The sequence below is a fragment of the Astyanax mexicanus genome, chromosome 21 (genome assembly GCF_023375975.1).
Source record: "Astyanax mexicanus isolate ESR-SI-001 chromosome 21, AstMex3_surface, whole genome shotgun sequence".
NCBI lineage: Eukaryota > Metazoa > Chordata > Actinopteri > Characiformes > Acestrorhamphidae > Astyanax > Astyanax mexicanus.
Window position 1 is genome coordinate 18,776,992 of NC_064428.1, and position 24,148 is coordinate 18,801,139.

A 24,148-nucleotide genomic window follows, 5' to 3' on the forward strand; every position below is an offset into this window, starting at 1 on the left:
GAGTCCCCTGCTCGACACTGTTGCTGCTGCACCAACAACAACACTCATTAAGGATATTATTAAAGAACTGTAAGTTAAATTATTCGTATTACATTAACATATGTCAGCTATGTGTATTAATGTTTGTATTTATTTTATAACTACTGTTCCTATATTACTTAAGATTACTTAAAATAATATAATCACCACTCTGGAAAAACAATTAAGAGACCACTTCAGTTTCTGAATCAGTTTCTCTGATTTTGCTATTCATAGGTATATTTTTGAGTAAATTAACATTGTTATTTTATTCTATAAACTACAGACAACATTTCTCCCAAATTCCAAATAAAAATATTGACATTTAGAGCATTTATTTGCAGAAAGTTCAGAAATCAATAATGTTTGGTGCAATAACACTGGTTTTAATCACAGTCCGGATATTTTCAATTAGGTAAAATCTCTTTTTCTCAAAGATGTGAAGGTGTTCCAATATTTTAATTAGGCAGATTAAAAGGCAGCCAATCAGATCAGAGCAGATTTATGCTGTGAGGCACAGTATCCAAAAAACAAAGGCAAAAGTTCTGTGTTTGAGTCAGTGTTTGACTCTTATCCCCAGCAGGTGGCAGAATATTCATTTCCGAGCGCTGTCATAATTGGCAGCAAACCAGTCACACGTCTCCTTGAGAGCTGGAGAGAGAAAACACATGCAAGGGAAGTTCAGCTTCCACTAAAATGTAAAAAATAAGTGATTAAATATATACTGTTGTGTGTACATGTCACTGATTAAATATGCGCTACACTGCGCTGAACTTGGTTCAGAATCAGCTTCTTATCACTGGTAACGCCGCGGCTTTCCTCTCACTCATTCCCGCAGCTTCACAGCGCTTTAAACAGTGCACAGACTTCAATAGCGGAGCAAAGCGCGCGGCCAAACGAGACGAGTCATTGGATAAATGCTGGGCTTTGTCCCGCCCATCGGACGCTCAGCGTCTCTGGGGGTCTACGGAGCAGTGGGGTGGCCTCGGCCGGCCCGGACGCTCAGCTTCTGCATGATGATCTGGATGATCTGAGGCGGAGTCCATTTTTGATTGACAGTGAAATGAGCGAATCAGCGATCTTTTAGTGTAAAACTCCGTGATGGGAGCATTTTCATTTTGTTCTGAGTTGAACCTGAGACTTTCCTAATCCTTATAGCGGCATTTTTTTTTATTAAAAACGACTAGCGACAATCGAGCTTCTATTTCTGGTGCTTTTCTGTAGTTGCTTGTGTTTGGAGACTGACTTCTGTACTGTTGTCCATTCCGCTTGATGAAACCATCTCAGGACATAAATGAACAGGGGCCAGTAGTAAGTATTGTGTTATCATTAAAAATATTTAAAATAATTTAAATTAATAAAGGGATTATTTAAGGAAATTAAAACTGTGTGAAATAAATTTACGTGCATTTTTTCCTTTACCAACTTTAAAGATTTTGCGTAATGTTTTTTTTACTGATCATTTTATGTTTATTCATGTCATAGCGTCTTTTTTATGTAATTGTTCAATGTAAAGAATGGGTACCTTTTTGTTGTGTAGTGAAAACATGAAAATAATGCCTTTTGTTTACAAAAAAAAATCTCAGGGAGAGTAGAATTTACGTATAAATAAAGTTACATATAAATGTTAAGATGTAGGCCGAAATTGAGCTTCCTCTCCTTGAAAGACCAGCATCCGCCACTGTTCGAAACTGGAGTCTGACTGATTGAAATTGCGTGACTGCACCTCAAACGAATCTCGTAGGCAGAGCTTATTCTGCGTACAAGCACTCAGCAGAACATGTCGCCCTGCAAAATGTTGAGAAAGCACATAGCTTTGTTAACTTATGCCCTGTTGTGCGCTGTGTTACGTAAAAAGAAGATACATGGACTTGATCTATAGCCAAAGCTGTTGTCGCTTTCCTGGAGAAGTGTTGCCTTAAAAAAGAGAGACTCCTGGGGATAGGGAGTGACATGACTCTGTTATGACGGGGATTAATAACAGGATCAGGGCTGGAAAAATCGGCCCTGGCATTTTTGTTTAGACCGGCCCCTCATAATTAGCGGTGCACAACCGACTTGGGATGGCATATCACTGCAGGATTTTTTAAAATGTGTTTTTTTATTCTGAGCAGATCATTTTCTACATATTTTATTAATTTAGTTGTAAATGGTACATATGGTCAAATCATTACGCATAAGCAGAAAACAGAAGTGGAGGATGTCTCCCACATTGTAACAGGGGCTCCCTGATCTGATGCTGTAAATAATATGTGAGTATAAATGTGGGTCTACTAGATTTGCAATTTATTGCGCTCTGTTTTTATTTACATTAAATTACATTTTACATACATTTTACAAAAAATAGTTTAGCCGGTGATCAGCTACATTTTACAGAGGCACATACTGTATTTCCTTTAGGAAATCAATATATATATTTTTTATAATATGTGGAATGGTTCTGTGACAATTTTCCATTTTGTGAGCATTCTTTACATCATTTACAATATGTGTGAATGTTTTATTTTTTATTTAATTAAATAATTTAAAGTAAAAGCAGGCTTAAAATGAACAATTTGAAATAGACGTAAACTCAAGTGCAACACATTGAACTGAAAAATCCAGTGTTTATTCAAAAATATACAGCACTTTAATATATATATAGATATCATCTTTGTATCTCAGCACTGCTAGTGTGTTTGGGTGCTAATATGTCATCTTTCATAGTTTAAAACAACTAATTGGTATTGTTAGGGTGTTTGAAAATGGATTATACAGTATGTTTTTTATATTTGCAAGGTGATTGTCAGGAGAAGCCGTTTCCATGTAGTTGCTAAAGGTGTTGATACCTAACAGAAGGTTAGCCTGTAACCTTACAGAAATGATGTTCCTGGAACATTCTGAAAAAGTGTGACATAGAAACGATTTTTATCACAAGGTTCTCATATAACATTCCCATTAGGGAAAAGTTAAAATCAATAATTCCAAAACTAAACATAAAAACATTGACACTAGTGAAGTTGCAGTGATGTTACCAGAATGTAAAAAAAATGTTGAATAAAATGTTTAAAAAACATCCTGAAAACTTGATAGATTAAACATTCTAAAAACATTAACTGTCATGTTTAGGAAACTACTAATCAAAATTTGTAAGCTGGGTATGTGGCTGGTAGGAAGGAAATGGGTTTAATGTTCTGGTTTGAACTGGTGCATTTTCTAAAAGATATGCAGGGGTTTCGTTGATTTTGGCCATTACTGTATTAGGATTGTTTTCTTAAGGCAGCCAATCAGATCAGATCAGATTTATGGTGTTCTCCAGGCACAACAAAATTGATCAGTTTGAGTACACCCTTAAAGGGACAGTATCCCAAAAACAAAGGCAAATGAAGTCAGTTCTGTGTTTCAGTCAGTGTTTGACTGTTATCCCCAGCAGGTGGCAGAATATTTATTTCCGGGTGCTGTCATAATTGGCAGCAAACCAGTCACACGTCTCCTTGAGAGCTGGAAAGAGAAAAAAACACAAATGATTTTACTTTTTTTTAAACAAAACTATTATAAGACAAGCAGAACATTGATGTTTTTATTGATTTGTTAGCTTTACTCCTGAAGTAACTTGTTCCATAGACCCACTCAATCGAGATGAAGCAGCTGGTTTTACTTGTATACTCAGCATAAGTATCATCTTTATCCATTAGCTTGTTACTGTAGCAAGCTTAGCCAACTCATGCGGACGGTGAATGGCGTGGTCTTGTCATTATTGTGCATGTTTCAAGTTGCTGTCGGGAAACATGGCAGACTTCCCAAGTCTCCTGGAAGTTGCTAGAGTCTACCGCACATCAATATCTCTAAAATCTCCTGGATTCTAGAACGAGGGGCTGAAAACAACCGCACATGCAGGCTACACAGGCTTTTTTCCCCAATTGCGTGTGAGTAAGACAGGGAACGAGCAAGAAAGGCGCTTCCCTCGTGTGCATATTCATGAAGCACATGCAAAACAGAGGGGGTTTTGATTGGCCTGTTCTCTACAAAGAGTGTGTGAATCAGCCAATCAGTTTTTAGTGTGGGTGGGCAGTGTGTTTTTTCTGGACAAGATGCGTTCAGTAAGAAATTGAGAATAATGGCTCCCAAAAAAGTAATTTCACCTCTGATTACTCTAAGATATATTCATGTCTGTAATATAAGGGCTTTTCACACCTGTAGTTTGTTACTTTGGTCTGGATCCATTGGTAAGTTTGTTTACTTGGAGCGTTTCTTCCTCTGTTTGGTTTGGATTCACACAGGCATAAACATAAACGCACCAAAATGCGCACCAATAAACCATGCGACCTCTGATTGGTCAGAGCTGTCTGGCATGGGAGTAAATATAAATATACAAGAAAATAAATGTAGCATTCTAGCACAACGCTTTCAAAAACAGTGTTTAGACGTGCACTACAGATGTATAAACAGGGGCATAGCAGCAAATACCCTTGGACACTTTTAAATTTTTAACTAGATGTCTTTGATTGGAAATAATTGATTTAATGTAAAAATTGAATATTTTATGGTGAGTATACTTTGTGTAAATGATATGATGATTGTGATGAAAACTGTTGAATTGTAATAACTTTGTATTGTGCTTTGAAATGTATTAATAAAGTCTATTTAAAAAGGCTAATTCTGGGCCTTATACATTGTCAATATTAGTGGGCCCCTATCCATGCCAGTACACAAGGAACATAAGAGAAAAAAAATCTGCATTTTCATGGGCCCCTCTCCGTACTCGGGCCCTGGGTAGTCAGGTCCACTTTTCCCCCCACTACCACGCCCATGTATACAAAGTAAACCGAGTCACACGGCTGTGAGCAGTGAACGCAGCACAGACCGCACGTGCACGGACACAGCGTTTGTTAATAGCTGTGGTAATCAGCGTTATCTGGCTAATATATCAGTTTAAACTGCGCCTTATCAGCAGTTTAGCTCAAATAAAAGGAGTATATTTGATATCTGGGTCGGATCCAGACCGGATCACATTCTCACCACAAGCAAACCACTCCAGAGTTCATTTGGAACAGGACCAAAACTCTTGCAGGTCTCGGTTCAGTTGCTTTGATCCGCACTTAAGTGCGATTACTGTTTTCACACCTGCTCAATCAAACCACACTAAATTTACAAACGAACCAGAGTCTGTTTTAAACTAAACCAAATAGTGGTTAAAAACCATTACAGTTTGTAATAGTGATTTTAGCATTGCCCCTGGGGGACCAAATGTATATATATTAGTGGTGGCAATCGATTAAAAAAAATACAAGTTGGATCGTAGTTCAGGGTATAAAGTCTCCTTCAAACTATACGTTGAATATAAGTGGGCCCTATTTTAGCAGTCATTAGGTGAGCCGTAAACTGTGCACAGCGCAGCTTGATTTAGGACATGACAGTGTATCTTTGCTATCATAATGATGGGAAAAGTACGCCTTGCATACCTCGAAACATGCAAAAGGCATGTACTAATAATCTTAATTAAACATGTGTGTGTTTTGAGCATAAAGTGCAATAAACCAATCAGTGTGTCAGTTGCCGTTCCCTTTAAGAGATAGGTGAGCTCTGACTTTGGCCGATTGCTATTTCGGGTGCGCAGCTACCTGAACGTGTCCAACGCTTCTTAGCAGAGGAAACTGACCTGCTCATTCATGCTGTGATGGTGGAGACGATTTCATAATAGTTATATTATAATTAACTTTAACTCACAGGTTTATTTGATGTTGGATAACTTTTAACTAATAAAATGATCATTTATAAAGAAATCAGGTAAAAATTACAGCACAGCACTGAATACACTCTGTCTTTTTCTATATTGATGGTGTTTACCTTTTTGGAAAGGAGTAAAGGTGAAGTCTGGACGGTACTGGCGGAGTTTGGCATTGCTGGCGGTCTTCTTCATCTGACCATCAGATTTGCTTTTGTCATACTGAACACTGGAGGTCAAGGTCAAACTGTTAACATTTTACTTTATTAAGCATGAGACCCGCATCGTAAACAGCCAGCTTTTTTGCATGGTTTATCATGTTTGCCAGATTTTCCAGACAATTTTTAGTATTTTTATTGTCTAAATGGATGCACTGGCATGTGCTTTTTATTTACTCAGGTTATCATTGCCTGATATTAAAATGTGTTTGTTAATCTTAAAAAGGATAATAAAAAAAGCAAACTTTTTCACAGCACTGTATGTTAACAAATTAAATCAAGTTGACCAGTCAGGTCATAAATTATATTTTGTACTATAAGAAACATTTTGATTTGGTTGTTGTAGAATTAATGATGAAAAAGGATACGTTCACCGGCCCTGTGAACTCAAAAGCTTCAATTATGGCATCAACTGCATCTTTGATTGAAATCTCATCTTCCTCTCCAACTGAAAGAGACGTGTACGGACGATACAGACATATCATTTACCAATTATGGACAGTTCATCTAGAAACAATTCTTGGTTATAAACTGTGTACCTGATAATATTATGGGCTCCACCTCGTCGTATTCTCTCAACACCCACAGACAGAGACGAGCCAGATCCAGAGAGTAGATGAACTGCCGAAGTGCACAGCCAGAGCCGAACACCTCCAGAGCCGTGCCGTCCCCTAATACACACACATTTACTCTGAATTAGAAACAGAGCATAATAAATAACCTGGAACCTGTTGAAACTCTAAGGCTACGTTCACATTAGAAGCCACTTTGCTCAAATCCGATTTTTTGCTCAGATTGGTTTACATTCACAAATGCAAGTGAGCTGTATCTGTGTGTAATGTGGACGAAACATCTCATATGTGCACATTGATACTCGCATAAACGTCGCCTTTTTCACAAACAACAAAAAACGTCATAATTGGAAGATGGCTTTACAACAGGGAAATTGATGTGTTAGCAGCTCATATGCGGAGCATCTTTTGCTCAAGTGGAGAGAAAACAGCAGGTCTGAAGTACATGCATAAATTCTGATTTGACTGTTCACATTCATGTTGCATGTCCATGGCTCAGCTATATATCCGATTTAGGATCACATATAAAAGTGACTCAAATCTGATTTGAAAAAATTGGATTTGGCACGTTCACACAGTCATGAAAAAATCTGATCTGAGCCACATTGAGCAAAAAACTGATTTGAGTCACTTCAGCCTAATAATGGGAAGTAACCATGTCCATACAATAACAAGCCAAATGTCATAGGAGAGCAGTATGTAAAATGGTCATAAAGTTAAAAATACTGCAGACAGGGTCCTTACTAAAACTAGAAAAATTGACCTATCAGCCCAACTCTATTAGCACTGCACTAGCTTCCAGTCAATATTTGTATTGACTATAAAGTTCTCCTGTCAATGTATAAAGCCGTCAAGATTACTTCACAGGGTGCTGGTAAGTAGGTCAGTAAAGGGAAGAGCTTTCTCTTATAAAGCCCCTCTTATAAACTCTAAAATAACCTTCCAGAATTTGTTCGGGACACAGACACAGTCTCAATCTTTAATTCTAGTCTGAAACTCATTTGTTCAGTTTAGCTTTTGGTAATGAATGTGTTCCATTCGATAAAGGCTGTAGATCCATGTGTTTATGGATATAGGAAATTGTGAGTGAGGCTGAACACTAGCAAGAAGACACATTCATTATTTGAGCATGGTCTGAAAGAGGGTAAAAGGCTCCATACTGACATCCCACAGGTAAATAAAGCATTCTAGATTTCACAGGACATGGCAAAAGTCATGTCACAATACTAGTTCCTGTTCGATGACATTTGGCATGTCAATGTTTATGATTTAACAAAAAGGTAAGCATATAGCAGAAAAGATAAATGTGTGTATTAGGAAACCTGATATTAAAACCTGTAGGTCCATGTATCGCTGTGTTTCTTACTCTTTGCTAGGTAGGTCTTGTGGATCAGTGCAGGTAGAACATGACCATCCTCTAAGTTGAAGTTGTCGTGGGGACCAAAGATGTTTGTGGGGATAACAGCTGTGTACCGTCGTCCACTCTGTTGAAAATAGGCCCTGTACAAACAAGCAAAGTTGTAAACATGTTAAAAAAAGGCGTATCCTTTGTACATTTATTATAGTTTGATGTCATTGCAGAGATTGTTGTGATAGATCCACCCATTATTAGATCAGATATGTGTTACACCCCCATGCTGTGTGAGGTGGATAGTAGCAGTTATGCGACCCTGGTGTTAGCAGATGAATAACAGGATACACAGAAGACACGATGAGACACAGACTCTTATCTCTATATTCTACAACATAATGTGTGTATAAATAGCCAGACTAAGGCCAGGCACTTGCAGGTAAGTATGAGTTTATTACAAAAGGAACTAGGCTTACAAAAGTTGTAAGGGACAGGCAAGGCCAGTAACATAATGACAGGTAATCAATAGAATGGGCAAAGCAAAAGGCAAAAGACGATAAATGGCGATAAAAAAAAGTCTCAGTAACAAAAACAATAGAACACATCACAAAAGAGATAGGAAAACTAGATTCAGTACTCAATGAACTGAGCAAACTGAAGGGTATACGAATATACAAGGGAGGACAGGTGGATCCAATTAATAACTGGGAGAGTGGAACACTGTAGCATCATTTGATCAGTAGAGTCAGGGAATTCCAGTGTGGGTTTATGCTCTTAGTGCTATAACCTCATTTTAATTTGAGTTCTTACTTTTTCTGCATTAAGTATTATATACAACTGTAGCTTAGTTAACTAGCATAAACCTATTACAGTGGTTGGCAGAGGCTCTTTAATAGACAATACAATTAAATTAGGCTATTAGAAAACACTAGCTTAACTCACATCAACCTAGTATATATTTATAATTACATATATTTACTTGTACATGTAATATAAACATATTTATTTGTGTATATTTAATATGTTAAATGCATTTTTTGGGCCAAAGTGATTAGTGCTGCTTGATAAATACATACATGCAGTGGTGGCAGCCAAGCATGTAATTACTAAAACGAGGTAGCTAATGCTAGTGATAGGTTAATAGCACACTATAGCATCAGCCAGAAGCGCAGTTAGTGGACCACGGTAGATAATGCTAGCGAAAATACACGAAAGATAGCAACGAGCAGATATGTGATTCGACTGACTCAATTCTGAGCCTGGTACAACACAAGTATAACACGTAAAAATAGTGAGTACAGGTTCTGACCTGTTGTGGACGTCGACCATCCGCTTGGCATATGCATAGCCGGCGTTGGACTCATGAGGAGGACCATTATGGATCTGAGTAAAAGCGATGAGATCATACATATGTAATGATATGATGACAATATGTACCATATGTATACATGAGTAAATACTTTGCATAGTGTGTGTACCATAGTCTCGTCAATAGGGTAGGTGGTTTTGTCTGGGAAGATGCATGTTGAGAGACAGGAGACCACTTTCACCACATCGTACTCATGAGCTGTGTGCAGCACGTTGTCATTAATTGCCATGTTCTTTCTCTGCAAGGCAAAATAAGCATGATTTAGACTGAATGAGTAAAATTGCACTGCTGAGGTAAATATATTGTGTTTTGTTGTGTTCAAAAGTGTTCAAAAAAATATTTTAAACAAACATACATTCAGGCCATGTTATTGATTTAAAGTCAATAAAAGTGGCAACATTAATGAAAACCTGTGAAAAACATGTTTGGTATTTGTCCTTTTGCCAAATGATTATTTAGACTGTTTTGTTCATCCTTAGTAACAATCATCTGTTTTTACATGTGCTTTGTGTAAACACATTACCCAGAAATCCAGGTTCTGTCTTAAGTGTCGGAAGAGGCCTCCCACCATGGCGGCGAGATGAATGACGTGTGTTGGTCGATGTTTCTCGAAGATGGCCTTCGTTTCAGCTGCATTTCTAAAAGGGAACAACAAAACTGCTGTGTTAACTAAACAGCTACTGTCACTTTAATGGTGTACTATTTGTCAAACTGTTTTTGTTGTACACAAATTAGAGTGCCAGAGCAGTAAAGACAGTCCCATATATTGGCAAAACCAAAGAAGAAACCAAAGAGCAAACCAATGTCCAACGTGTGGCACTGCCCTCAGCTATAAAGGGGGGGGGGTGCACATGCTACTGATTCTCTTTTTCTAACTTTCAGAAACCTACACTCAGCTAGCGTTGAGCAACAACATTTTTTGTCCTCAGAGGGCTGGAATTATTGGATTTCTTTGAACTCTGCTTGGATTTCTTCGCTAGACGTCATTGGACTGTTAATCTCTGCTGCAGTATTTCAGGTTTGGTAAATGTGGGAGGTAGAGGTCCTCTACTTCTGTAAGCGTTCAAGTTCAAGGGCTGTGTTGGTCTGTTGTGTACAAAAAGTGAATAAAGGCAGCCCCATTATGCAGTGGGCTGCAGCTAGAGTACCTTGTGGGTACTAAACAGGCTTTTAGCATCAAAGCTCACACCTGTGGCGACTTCTTTGCCTGTGGACTTGGCTCAGAACATGCCCGAAACATCTATACTGTAGGTCTATACAGCATTTAAAATAATGAGCAAATGAAACATTACAATAATACAATAAAATGTGGTGGATTATATAATTATTATTTAATAAACATGTGATGGTTCAGTTTAGAAACCTGTAAACACTTTGCATTGTTTTGACTAGAAAAATAACCTGACATGAAATAGTTTTTCTAAGACCAGCATCGCTTTAACTTAATAAAGAACAGTAAATTAAACATTATGTATACATGTGCATTAAAATCAGACTGAACATCTGATGTGGAAATGAGGAGGATAGTGCACACGTGGGAATATAGATAATTAATACAATTAACAATGTTCTTTTGCGGTGTCATTTGATAACCATTTGATTTGCTTATAGGACATTTCTAAAATGTTACACTGTTTTACAGATAGGTAGTTGTGTTTCTGGTGTATATTCGATCATAGCTGTAAAACTAGTTTCTGTTCCATTTCCAGGCTCTGTAGGAGAAGAGCGAACCTCTGCTCCTTCAGCTCCACTGTGCACGGGGATCCCGTAAAACACCACATAGACACGCAATCGGTGCGGATAACGCAACTTACATATTTACTCTTTATTTATTTACCAACAATCTCACGTAGGCCGGTCAAAGATCAGAGGGCTGGCTGTGGCCCGCGGGCCGTACAATGTCCAGGTCTGGTCTATGGCATTGCCCTACACTCTGGATTGCTACCTGTTAAATGCTATCAACTACTCTATCAATGAGCCTCTCAACCAAGGTTTGAGCTCTTAAAAGTGGTTATAATGAATATCAGCTTTGAATAAGCCTTATTGCCCAGCTTGTCTGGGGTTGGACCATCTTCATAAGGTGCTTACCCACCCCTAAATGAAATGCACTATGCAGTCCTTTACTGTGCAGCTTCAGATTACTAAAACTGAAGCAGAGCACCAGCAAGCCTCGCTTTGAGTTACAGTGGGACAGAAGAACCAAGTTCTTGCTCCGCCTCTGGATAGCCAAGCAAGTGCTTGTTTTTTCGTTACCATTTTTCAGCCATCTTTAAATCAATAAGAGGTGGCCTCAGAACAGCCAGTTACAAGCTCCAATTTATTTTTCAAGCAGCTGACACTTTCTACTCAGTTAGGTATCCCAGTCTGCAATGGTTTTCCGACCAAATTCCTTCCCTTCCAGTGTGGGACTGGATCGTCTGCCTCCTGTGAACGATTGCGTGGCCTCTCCCATTGTGTCACCTGGTGAGGCAGTCCTCTCAGACATTCAAGGCCTTAGAAAAGATCAGACGATGCGTATCAGCTGCAAAGAAACACTCTCTGTCATCTCCTCACGACTATGGAATCCCTATTGATTCAAGGTCATTGCAGACTTGTTTGTTAAAAATCAAAGTGAAAGCATTGTAAGCTTGGTTGGCGAGCATTGGTGCGTATCAAGGCTTGTCGCCACACTTTCCTGGCTCAGACCTGCCTACTAGGTGGAGTTTGAGCATCCCTGAGGGATCTATCCATCATATCTGATGAGCTATTTGGTCCAGTGGACCAAAGGAGTCATATATCCCAGCCCAGGACTTTCCACAGGAAAATCATTTGTCTGACTGTTCTGGTGTGATCGCTCAGCTCTGGCTAGACTTGTGAGGTCCACATTTCAAATGATACAAAGTAATAATCTGACAGAACAACAAATTCAACTGTTAATGTTGGACGATGATGGACGATGGCTTTGGAGTAACAAATGCATCCTGGGGTACTGGTGTTAATGACTCTCGACAGGAACAACTTCTCTGTCAGGAATCTGGAGCCCTTTCTGCCAGTGTGCATTACATCTCACCAAAGACAGGTTCAAATTGTTCACAAAATTAAGTCTATTCTACATGCAGCATTTCTGTAGCTACACGTTTATTGGAAATAGACCTGAGAACATATCGGAGCTCCCTACAGGTAGAGGACCTCTGATAAACGACTGAAAGTTGAGCCTGAGCAGTGTGTTAAAGAGGTCATCAAAGGACATTTTCAATCATTTCTATCATCTGTACTCACATTCAGGGCTCCATCCATGATGCATACCTCTTGTCTGATTCTGTGTGTCTTTATTGGCCGATAAACCTTTCACCCGCTGACTGCTCCCCAAACTCTCACACTCAAATACACCTTATGCTGGTGTAATGGAATGCTGTGGTATTAAATGATGAATGTTACAGGGTTTGCAATTGGGTAAATAGTAACATCTGGTTTTGTACAAATACTAAGGACTGTTAATGGGGGATGGTTAACACAGCAGGGGTCCAGAGGTTTAATTTTTGGTGGGGTGCTGGGAGAGCAGATAAGAGGCATGAGGGGGTAGCTGGGGGCAAGTAGATTCTCTGTGTGAGCACACAAAATAGTATAAAATAAAATAACTTTAAATATAATGATTTTAAAGTGCAATCTGTGTTCAAAATTCTGTACATATTAAAGTAAGAACCATATCAGGGATATTAACTGCAAAATGTGGTCTTTTTTAAATCATTCATAAACAGTTACATGAAATATATTCTTGGCTTCCTGCAGCTCCTATTGGATGTTGATATTGTTTACGTCACTATTCAAGACTTGCGATAATATTAAGCACGGTTGATTTATCGGAGCACCAGGACGCGAACCCGACTGACTAAAAGTTTCAATCGTAACCACCTCACATCTCACACCTCGATAGGGATGACGCGACTGCAGCTTGACTCTAGCAAGACTCTCGTGATTTTATCCCGACTCTGGAAATTTGTCAGAGACAGAGAAATCGTTTGAAAGTCGTTAGGTGTAAGGGCGGCATTAAGCAACACAGGAATGTCAGTTCCTAAACTTCGACAACAAGGTGCAACAAGGCTACGTTTCCAGAACAATCATCTTTTGTAGAAGACTGTAACAGTTCTGACAGCACCTGTGCTCCGAAAACCTGAAGAAGCCTTTTGTAGATTTCCCCACTGATAACCAACAATAGCTTTTTCTATTCATTTTTCTGCAGCTTTATCGCAAAAAGTACCAAAAGGTATTGTAAAAATACGAGAATAAGTAGCTTTGTAGTAATCCTACATATCATAGAATTGTTAATAGAACCATCATGAAGTTAACTTTTAATTAGAACTTTTCATTAGAACTTATGTTGGACCAAGATTAAGGGACAGTGCCATCATGCTCAGGTGTCTGTCGCCAGCACCAAACAGCACTTTAGGGACCGTAGGAAAAATACCAGACAAAATGAGTAATGAATAAATCTAACTTTCTCAAAATGTGACCTTGTCATTTCAAACAAATAGTAAAACATATATGTATATCTTTGTATTTTACTGTTTGATTGACATCAGCAGTATAACTTCCCTAAAATATAACAGTATAATAACCCTAAAAAGAGGTTGCAGGGTAAAAATGGTAAAAAATAACCTCTGTCGATAAGATAAGCCGATAAGATGATAACAGGCTAAAAGCAGTAGTGAAACACTGGAATGCAGTAAAGTAAATGTCTTAAAGATGTACCATTGATACAAATGTACAGTATTTACATTAAATTAATGAATTGTTGATTTTAACCAATCTGTCTAGACTGACGAGAGGTTGGGTTTCATTTCATTTAACCTTCCTGACACAAATAAACACAGGAGCACTTGTGACGTCTACATAACAAAAAGTGACCCAGTGAGGTGAAACCCAATATTTCATGTTCTGCCCTCTTTTGTTTTGAGGGGTTGTAGAGAGTTGTAGACAGGTGTTTCTCTACCCTGATCCTGGAGGACCATTGTCCTGCATATTTTGCTGCTTTTACTGCTTTAACACGTACACTTAAACTTAATTATGTGCTGTTAGTCAGCTGTTTAATTTGATTAGGTGTGTTGGGAGCCAAATTAATGGTTAATAAAATTTTAGACCCTGAGTACTTGTTAACTGAAGTTAAGAGGACTTATTGTTGCAAGTACAAATACACTTAAATAAGTTAAGAATTGACTTAACTCATTTAATTATGTTGAGTTAAAACTGATGACATTACATTTTTTTGCTTGATTTTTCTTTTTCATAAAATCACACTTTTTAACGTATACTTGTTCTAATTACAAAACAATTACAGTAGTAACACAATAAAGCATTGTTCAGTGCTGTAGTTGAATTTTAATTTTATCATGAAGCAAAAAATATTTTTTATGTTTGTATTTCAACCTACGGTGCAGTTTCTGTGTAGAATCTTATATATTGTAGGTGATCTAGTTATTAACAATGTTTTAGGTAATGTATGTGAATCATACATTTTTGTGAAGGATGCTTCATCCATATTTAAAATGCTCATTAATGTTTTCTTCTTTTAATTGTCACCAGTGCATTCTGCTGGATAAACTGGACTGCAGTCTGCATCTGCATCAGCAACATGTTTTTACTTATTAATGTTTATTATTATATATGGGAAATGACGTAATTAATGATCATTTAAAATCACATCTTATGAGGGCAGTTGTATAATAAATTAATGGAATGCACAATGATAGAATTATATTGCTATCGGTCCAATTAATAATTACTTTTTAGAATCATTGGCATTGGAAGTATTTACTGGCCATGCTACAGTTCTGGAAAAAATAAGAGACCACTTAAAAATTATACGTTTCTTTGATTTTACCAAATTGAAAACTTCTGGAATATAATCAAGAGGAAGATGGATGATCACAAGCCATCAAACCAAACTGAACTGCTTAAATTTTTACACCAGAAGTAGCTTAAAGTTATCCAAAAGCAGTGTGTAAGACTGGTGGAGGAGAACATGCCAAGATGCATGAAAACTGTGATTTAGAAAAACAGGATTATTCCACCAAATATTGATTTCGGAACTCTTAAATCTTTCTGAATATGAACTTGTTTCTGCAAACAAATGCTCTAAATTACATTTTATTTTTATTTGGAATTTAGGAGGAATGTTGTCCATAGTTTATAGAATAAAACAACAATGTTTATTTTACTAAAACATGTACCTATAAATAGCAAAATCAGGGAAACTGATTCAGAAACTGAAGCGATCTCGTATTTTTTTTCCATTAATGTACTTTAAACCTCACTTATTTATTTATTTTTATTTGTTTTAAAGTTATACCGGGGTGTGTATAACTTTAAACTTTCTGTAAGTGGCAGATATACTTATGTCATATTGAATATCGGCACTGACATTGAATAGTGACCTGAAAACTAGATTTTCTATGTCATATTTCATGTGATGAAGCTGCATGCAGACATGGACAAAGAATCTAGTTCACTTCCTTTTAGGAAACAGCCAGTGTGTGTGTGTGTGTGTGCTTTCCTGCTGAGTGTGCTAAAAAGTGAAATAAAATGTACTTTCAATGAAATGTACAAACATTTATATTATTTATTTATAGCAAATGGCTGTAAAGTAATACAATATATTAATAAACACAATAATATAATACTGTTTAGGCGCACTAGTTATTTGATGAAAGGAATGAATGGAGGATCTAACATTTCGTTGAAACTAAAAACACCAGCTAAATCTGCGCATGGAACGTCTTCTCTGCATTTCTCTCCAGTACTGTGTGTATGGAGGAGCTGTAGGACAAACCAGCTTTTGGTCAAAAGTTTGGACACCCCACCTTAGCAAAGACCTAACACTCTATAATTAACACCATAGAAACCACTACAGATACCATAACAACACCTTAGCATCAACCTGGCTACACCAAAGCACCTATCCAGCAACCACCTGGCAACATCATAGCAACCACCACGAACACAGTAGTAACACATTAGCAACCACTTGGCAACACCTTAGCAAACCGCTTAGCAACACCATAGCAACTCCCATGGATATCTTAGTAACACCCTAGCAACCACCAAGCAACCACTAAGTAAAACTATAGCACCCATCTAGCAGTTACCTGGCAACACCTTAGCAACCACATAGCAACCACTTAGCAATGCCATAGCAATGGCCACAGATTTCATAAGAACACCATAGCAACCACCACAGATACCATAACAGCATCTTAGCAACCACCTGGCAATACCTTAGCAATAGCCTAGCAACACCTTACCAACCACCTACCAACCACTTATCAACATCATATCTTGACCTGGGATATCATAGTGAGTGGTGGGTGTCGTTTTAACTGCGCAAACTTCCTGCATTTCCTTCAGGAAAAATAATGTAAAGGTCTTTAAACAATGTAATGTTGAATAATTGAATGTAAATGACTGTTTTAAATTTTAAGATTTAAGAGTGTAATAAACAAATACATAGCTTTGTAAAATTTAAGAGAAGTGTAGATTTAATCTCTTGCTGAGGTAAAATCTAGAGCACTGAATAAAATGGCATTTTTAATTTAGCATGATTTAAATGAGGTGAGAAGTTGTAATTAGTAAATATAAAGAAAGCAAATGGATAAAAAAATATATTTTCCGAAAAATACGTGTTTAATCGGGTAAATTCAAAATATTAGCAGCTGTGATTTATGGCTTAAACACAGCTAGCGTGATGCTAAGTTCCGTTAACAGCTAGACAGGTCTTCCTGTGTTTGCTACAGTCAGCTAACAGGTTTTGATACTTCTGAAGCCTCTAAACTGCTGAGGCAGGAATATGTTGTTAGCTTGTTAGGAGGAGTCTGTTACACTTAATTCCACTATTTACACTAAAGGGTTTTAGTACATGTGGAATCAGGTTATTACATACATATGACATAAAATACATATTAAGTGAAGCATCTGCTGTATTTGAACTTATAATGAATGTTATATGTTATATGCAGGGCATGTGGGTAAACAGGAAGTGTAACACTTGCTCGATTTTGAGGGAACTTTTGAAGGGACTGAAATGCGTATATTTTAGTTTATTGGAGTTTTACTGCTACTTGAAGCTTCCACTATGCTTAGACTTATAATAAAATGTATATAACTGTAATGGGCAGCCAAATGATTAGTAGTTGTGCGTTAAAGGAGGCTGAATAAGAGATAAAGACAAGGATAAGGTAAAGAGAGACAGAGGGAGACTTACGTTAGGTCAGCATCTTTAGAGGATAGAAAGATCCATTCTTCACCTTCTTTTGCACCTCCTTCCTCCTTCACCACTCGCTCTATAGCTTTGCCCACCAGACCGGTGCCCCCCGTCACCAGCACACGAATCGACCCCGTGTTCCCCTCCATCTGACAGGAAAAAGAAGAAGAAAGAGAAAGAGTTTTTGTAACTGCAGGCAGTGGGTGTTAACCAAAAGACTGAGGTACCGCCCAGCACTGCATAATACTCTGTAAAGCCTGGCAAACAGTCACTTGATATTTTTGTCAGTATCACTGACATATGTTAAAAAAGATAACAGCCTTTTTCCTCAAAGTAGAGTAAAAATATACTGGCTGTGGATTTCCCTTCATATCTGCTCCTGACTGCAGTGTGTCAGTATGTTGATTTAGTATTCCAGACTAAGATTTATCCTGTTGAAATTATATAGTTCAAGAAAGTAAGATCCCACTTCATAAACATGTATGTTTTACTATATCAATAGTTTAAGAGACTAAACAAGCCCTTATGTCAAGTTACAGAGTAAAAGTAGTTAACAAGAGTAATGAGTGCTAAGGTTAAGATAGTAGTTACAACATTTGAGAAAAAAAAAACATTTTTTTTTGTAAAACTAAGTAAAAATTATGAATAAGAATCCTTATTTTAAGACACCAAGTTAAAAATGAAACAAGTATTATTTTTGATATTTTAATGTTTTGAAAATATAGCAACATTTGGTCAATTTAAGTAAAAAAAGGTTTTTGAAATACTAAAAAAAAAAAAAAAGATTAAAAAAAGCCTTATCATTTTCTTTTACAGTATTATGTCTGTCACTTTCTCATCCTTATTCTGTGTCTCTTCTGTCTGGCTCTGTGTTTTTCCGGCCCTCCTGTTTTTGTTTATTTACCTTCTTAAGCACATGGCCCTCTCTGTGTTCTCCTTGTCTCCACCCACATCTTTAGTGCTCCGAACTGTGTTCATTTGTAGCTCCACCCCCTCATTACCTGTCCTCGGGTGTTTCCTGTTTTTTGTTCCCTCTGTGTATTTAAGCCCCTCTGTTTTCAGTGTTAATTTGTCTTTTATGCAATTCATTTTTTAGTGTTAATTTGTCGTCCTACCGTCAGTCAGGTTACGTGTTCTATGTTTCCTGTGTTTCTTTTTGTTTTAGTTTTTGGTCCCTTGTTTGTTTTATTCCTGTTTTTTTTTTTCAATAAATACTCACAAGTGCGTCCGCTCTCCTCGTCTCCTTGCTGTAGCCTTCCTGACAATGACATTTGTGTAGATTTATGGACCCCAAAAAAAACAATGCTTAATTTATACATTAACAATTTCCAACCTCTTTCTGCTTGAGTATTAAATACTGTGGTAGTCGTTGTTGAAGTAGCAGTTTAGTAATGATAGTTATATTATTAATATTAGTAGTAGCATTAGTCGTATTAGTAGTAGAAGTAGTAGTAATTATAAAAGTTGTTATACAGCCCATGCAGCTTATTTACTATTCTGTGGTATTCAAAAGTGTAGAAGAGAACTGATCATTTTTTAACTTTCTCAAATTAATAACTGTGCAGTTACAGCATCTTGGCCACAGATGAAAAGAAGTAAAGCATGATCTGCTGTTAATGTGTTTATATGTCCACTTTCAGTAGTTTAAAATAAGTTACCAGTATGTTAAAACATCAATGTGACAATAGATCATAAACAATACAGCACAGCTTTTTATATTTTCAAATGCATTTACAGCAAGACCAGTTTGGAGAATACCAGTGAAGCTGGGAACCCTGAACTTTAAACAGGAACATTTTCTCAGTCAGGGCAGGAAGCCTTTGCTGATGACGGTTACTTTTGGCATGCTGAGGATTTATGAATGTTTGCACTCTAAACTAAATAGTTTCACATTTTTTGGAGCATTATCAAAATTGCACGTTGCAAGTTTTTTTTTTAAATGTATTTACTTTTTTCAACATGAGTGTGTTGTTTATTTAATATGTAATATATTCCCATTAATTTATTCAGTAAACTCGAATCATTCAGTATATACTATACTATACTATACGTAAATACTAAATATTATTTAATAACCACACTATTAGTACTAACTATTACTAGTACTAACTAAAATGAAATTATTCAGTATCAATGTTATATGAATCTGTTATTATTCAGTAACTGCAGAAAAATATTTACTATCTACGATTCAGTAAACACAAAACACAAATAAACTTAGTATATATTATAATTAATTAATTATCTACCCAAATACTGGAAATTATTTAATAACTAACTGTATTTTCCAGACATTGTGGCCTATTTTAATCCCACATCTACTGCTAATCCTTAAAGAAGAACAACTTATTTATTATTCATTGTATTAAACTCTCCTTTTCAAATTATTAAAACAAAATGATTCAGAAATTACATTATCTTACCACATGGAAGAGGAGGCCGGTTTAGCTAGCATGTACAGATCCTGACTTTTTGTTTGTTGGAGTGATGAACTAGTCCCAGTTTCATCTTTCTTTAAGTGCTGCATGTCCAAGGAGCATAACTTTACTATTGGTCAAGCATCCAGTTTAAAACAGAAGTCACCTAATCCCAGAGTCCCAGATTGGCAGATCTGGCAGATTCCCAACCAGCAGATTCCCAACTAACATTCAGTCCGTTACTACAAACTTCTGTGGAAAATGTGGTCGCAGTTTGGAACCACGCCTGCCTTCTCTAAAATTCAATCTCCACTCTCCATTTCCTGTTTTCACACACCACCTTATCTCCTTCCTGTTCCAAAAGTGTTCCTCAGTTCCTCAAGTGGGTCTGTCCTTTTGGTTTAAAGTAAAAGGCTTCCAAATATCCAGTCCTCAAAATCAAGTTCTCCAAATTCTCAGTGGAAATTAATGTTCCAAAAATTGATTTGGACAAAATGATTTAGTACCTGCTCATTCATTGTTTCTTCTGAAATCAAATCAGTATTAAACATAATTTGGTGTTAACTTGAGTTACCTGGTGCTGCTAATGGTGCTGATACAAGAGTTACTGCGTACACAGAGATATAAAAACACATTGTTAGACCAACGAAATGCAGAATTAAAACTAAAGAGAGCTGGTGAGCTAAAAGAGCACACAACAGAATCCTCATTAAAATAACCATATTTATTCTCTCTGAGAATATACTGCACCACAATGCACGTTTACTTTTAGCATTCTTGGTTTAATTACACATTCTTACCAAAAGCTACAACCTGTTTCTTAAACTCAACTTAGGTTAGTCAAAACTGTGTAATAGTTCTGCTAACTCACTTTTTTTGCTTATGAATTTTAGTTTGGTAAATAAATGTTCAGAGTATTATAGGCTTAAAAACATGAACAAATAAGTAACAGCTAAAATAGATAAAATATTTATTTGCATCTGGACTGCAATTTGTAAAAACCTGAGTTTTTGGCTTTCTCCCCCACCTTGTTTGTCATTAAATCATTTGCACACATTTGGAAATGTTTTGAAATAAATAACAATTATCTGAATGCTTATCTAATGTTTAACTGGGGAACCTTGATATCTCTAATCTTAGTTTTATCTAAATATTTACCACAGTTTATATATGGGTTCTGTTTATCTACTCTTTATACAGGTTACATTCATACTGATACTGTCATTCCCTCTTTAATCCCAACATCATACCTAACTGGTACACTCTTACTCTTATATTGCACTATTGTCTTGTCTATCTTGTCTTACATACGTCTATATCTGTGACCTTGTTGTATTGTACATGTAGTGTTTCTCTTTTTTTATTATTATTTATCATTTTATGTTGCTCTTCTTTTGTCAACTATTGATTTATGTTTTTTTGCTGTCATTTTTGGGGAAGAAGAGTAATGTAATTTAAATCCTCTGTATGCCCTTTACCTATGCACTTTGGGAAAAAAATTACTTTATTCTGTTGTTCTGTGTTTCTTGTATATGGGTGGAAGAATATGTCAAAACCTGTGATGATATTGTTCAGAAAGTGCTGTTTTATACGAATTTACAGAGCATTCATGGGATTAACATTTATTTTTTCACAATTGAAAAAGCTCATATGGCGTGACTGTCCCAATAACATTTCACAAAGTTAGATTTGGAATTTAAAAAAGGCAAATTAATTTATATTCTGTGTAATCAATCATTGTTGCTAAATGCAGCTAATATAGATTTTGCATACAGATTGTTGTGTTGTGTGATTCATCATATAATGTGACATCATGTCATATGGTGTAACATTCAGAATTCCAAAAAAAAAAAGTATTTTGGTTATTTATTATAAACTCATAAACTCCCAAAATATTAAACATCTTCCTGTGTTTGTAGATAATGAAAAATAATGCAAAAGGTAACATATTTGCACATGAACAATGCTATACTTTTAATGATAAAGAATTAGGATAAATTGACTTTATAAATTGACATTATCACATTTTACCCATTTTTAATTTAATAAACAATAACATTTATGTGACACCATATGACAGTTTTAGTCACTAAGAACGTAAACTATTGAATAAATGTCAATTTTAAGTAATAACTTTTTTATGCCTTTTTAAGAAAAGCATATCTATATATATATATATATATATATATATATATATATATATATATATATATATATATATATATATATATAAAGATAAGAGTTGGTAGAATATAACCCACTGATTTCCGTGACTTAATTTTGAGATTTGTTTTCAAACATTTTTTCAGCCAAATATGTCAACCACCCACATATAGATTTTTATATTTACTATATATTGTTGTATATTTCCTGACACTGTGCTGTTCTGTCCTCTGCACTGCTGTAACATTGCATATTTCCCCAGTGTGAGATTAATAAAGACTTCTCTTATCTTATCTTATTTATGCAGTGAACTTGGATGTGATTTCACTCCCAGTCTTAACGTTTGACTCCCAAAGTAAAGGCAGTGCAGCGTACCCTGCAGATAAGAACTGGCTTTACTCAAAAAATGCTCTGTAATCAGACATTTATCTATGGCAACTCCCTCTTGGCTGAACTTTATATGCAACCCAGTCTGCCCTTCATCTGATCCTGAAGAAATAGCGTGATTTATCATGACTTGAGCTGTTCAGTACCTGTGCAATAGTTCGGAAATCTCCAAACTTGCAAATGTTGTAGGAATTTAACATTACAGAACATATATATGTTTGCCTACATATAGGTAGCTCAGAGAAAACGACTACACATTGACGGTGAATGTGAATGGAAAAGTAAGATAAGATACAAAACTTTAACTAAATAACAGGTTTTAATTGCTACACAAAGAATGGTTCTAAGTTTGGTATAAACTGTTTGAGTTCACAATAGTGCTGGGCACTGTACCGATTCATCCAGTATACCGGAGGAGAAATTAAAACCGGTGCGCATTTTTCACATACTGCCATTACCGCTGTAGAACAGCACCGCCAAAGAAACAGATACAGCTCATTAGCTAATGTTAGCCAGTTAGCATAACAAGCTAATACACTGGAGTTATGGTAGCTCAACTCTGTGGAGTCAAAAATGAGAACAGCACTTCTTCCATTTTTTAGAAATCTATAGACGGAAGAACCAAGAATTCTCTTTTTGCAAAGACTTGCAAAGGAGGTGGTAATATATGTTTTAAAACTAGTGATGTCAATTGATAAAAAATTTTTTATCAGATTATTCACAACATTATTCTGTGATTAACGTCATTTAATCGCACTTGTTCTTCTTAAGGCGCTGAAGAAAATGTTCATAGGATATGAACAAGGATATTTAAATGTAAATAATAAAATGAAGAAATATATAATGCAGTTATATAAAGTATTAAATATTATTATCTATGTGAGAAAGCCCAATTGTCAAAATGCTATCTACTGGTGAAACAGCGGTACTGCAGTCATATCGTGTGTGCGTTCTTGAGGAAATGTGAGTAATTTCCACCTTCTTAGTTATGGATATTTTGATTAATATTGCAGTTTGTGTTAGTTTTAATTAAAATATATGTTGTTGTTGAGTTAGCTAAGAAGCCTGCAGCTAAGTAGTTTAGCCCTGTCTCTTGTTAGCATTGCAGCTAAGTTTGAATGCCTGATGGCTTAATAATGATGAATGTACCGTTTGTAGTGTTAATATTGTTACACATCAGCTAAATGTATATGTAAGCTAGAGAGTTCAACTCATGTGTATTATGTTTCCCCACTGTCAGAAATCTCTCTGGGTGGGTTTTTATTCTTGTGGTCTATATACAGTATGCTTTGTACTGATTCAGTGGACTGGCCCACTTAAACAAGGTCGTATTTCCAACGACAATGTAGACAATGTAAGGAAAGGGCGTTAACAGTGAAACAGGATGATATCCTGTATGACAAGATGAAGGGAGTCAAATACTGAAAGCATCTACAGAAACCAAGCAAACACAGGCCTGCCATCACCTGTAAGCTAACAGTGGTTTTCCCTCAACCCTTTAATCCCACATTAAGTCTTTAATGTGGGACTTCAGTCAACATAGCAAATATCTGTGTTACTGTACTGATAATTACAGACACACACACACATATATATAGACTCCTCATAGGCTGCCTCCTGTTGCCGGCTGCTACGCTATGCGGAGTGTATGTATATATACAGACATCCCAAGTTGCAAAAGTTGATTTCAGGGAGGTTAACACCCAGAGAAAATAG

General features: G+C 36.4%; 1 protein-coding gene across 2 annotated transcripts; it reads right to left on the reverse strand.

The window, feature by feature from the left end:
* Positions 1 to 566: 566 nt before the first annotated feature.
* On the reverse strand, positions 567 to 20,139 carry LOC103029333 (GDP-L-fucose synthase). 2 transcript variants are annotated; one of them, XM_049469976.1, is made up of 10 exons: positions 19,889 to 20,139; positions 17,466 to 17,614; positions 9,756 to 9,870; positions 9,342 to 9,470; positions 9,173 to 9,246; positions 7,879 to 8,012; positions 6,480 to 6,611; positions 6,309 to 6,388; positions 5,845 to 5,944; positions 567 to 669 (listed from the first exon to the last, which is right to left on the reverse strand). In XM_049469976.1, exons 2-10 carry the CDS (start codon positions 17,612 to 17,614, stop codon positions 614 to 616), a joined length of 969 nt encoding a protein of 322 aa, XP_049325933.1. In that variant the 5' UTR covers positions 19,889 to 20,139; the 3' UTR covers positions 567 to 613. The 2 variants fall into 2 exon arrangements, with proteins under 2 accessions (XP_049325933.1, XP_007237465.3); XM_007237403.4 differs by lacking the exon at positions 567 to 669 and adding an exon at positions 2,605 to 3,498 and having other exon boundaries at positions 19,889 to 20,138.
* Positions 20,140 to 24,148: the final 4,009 nt, after the last annotated feature.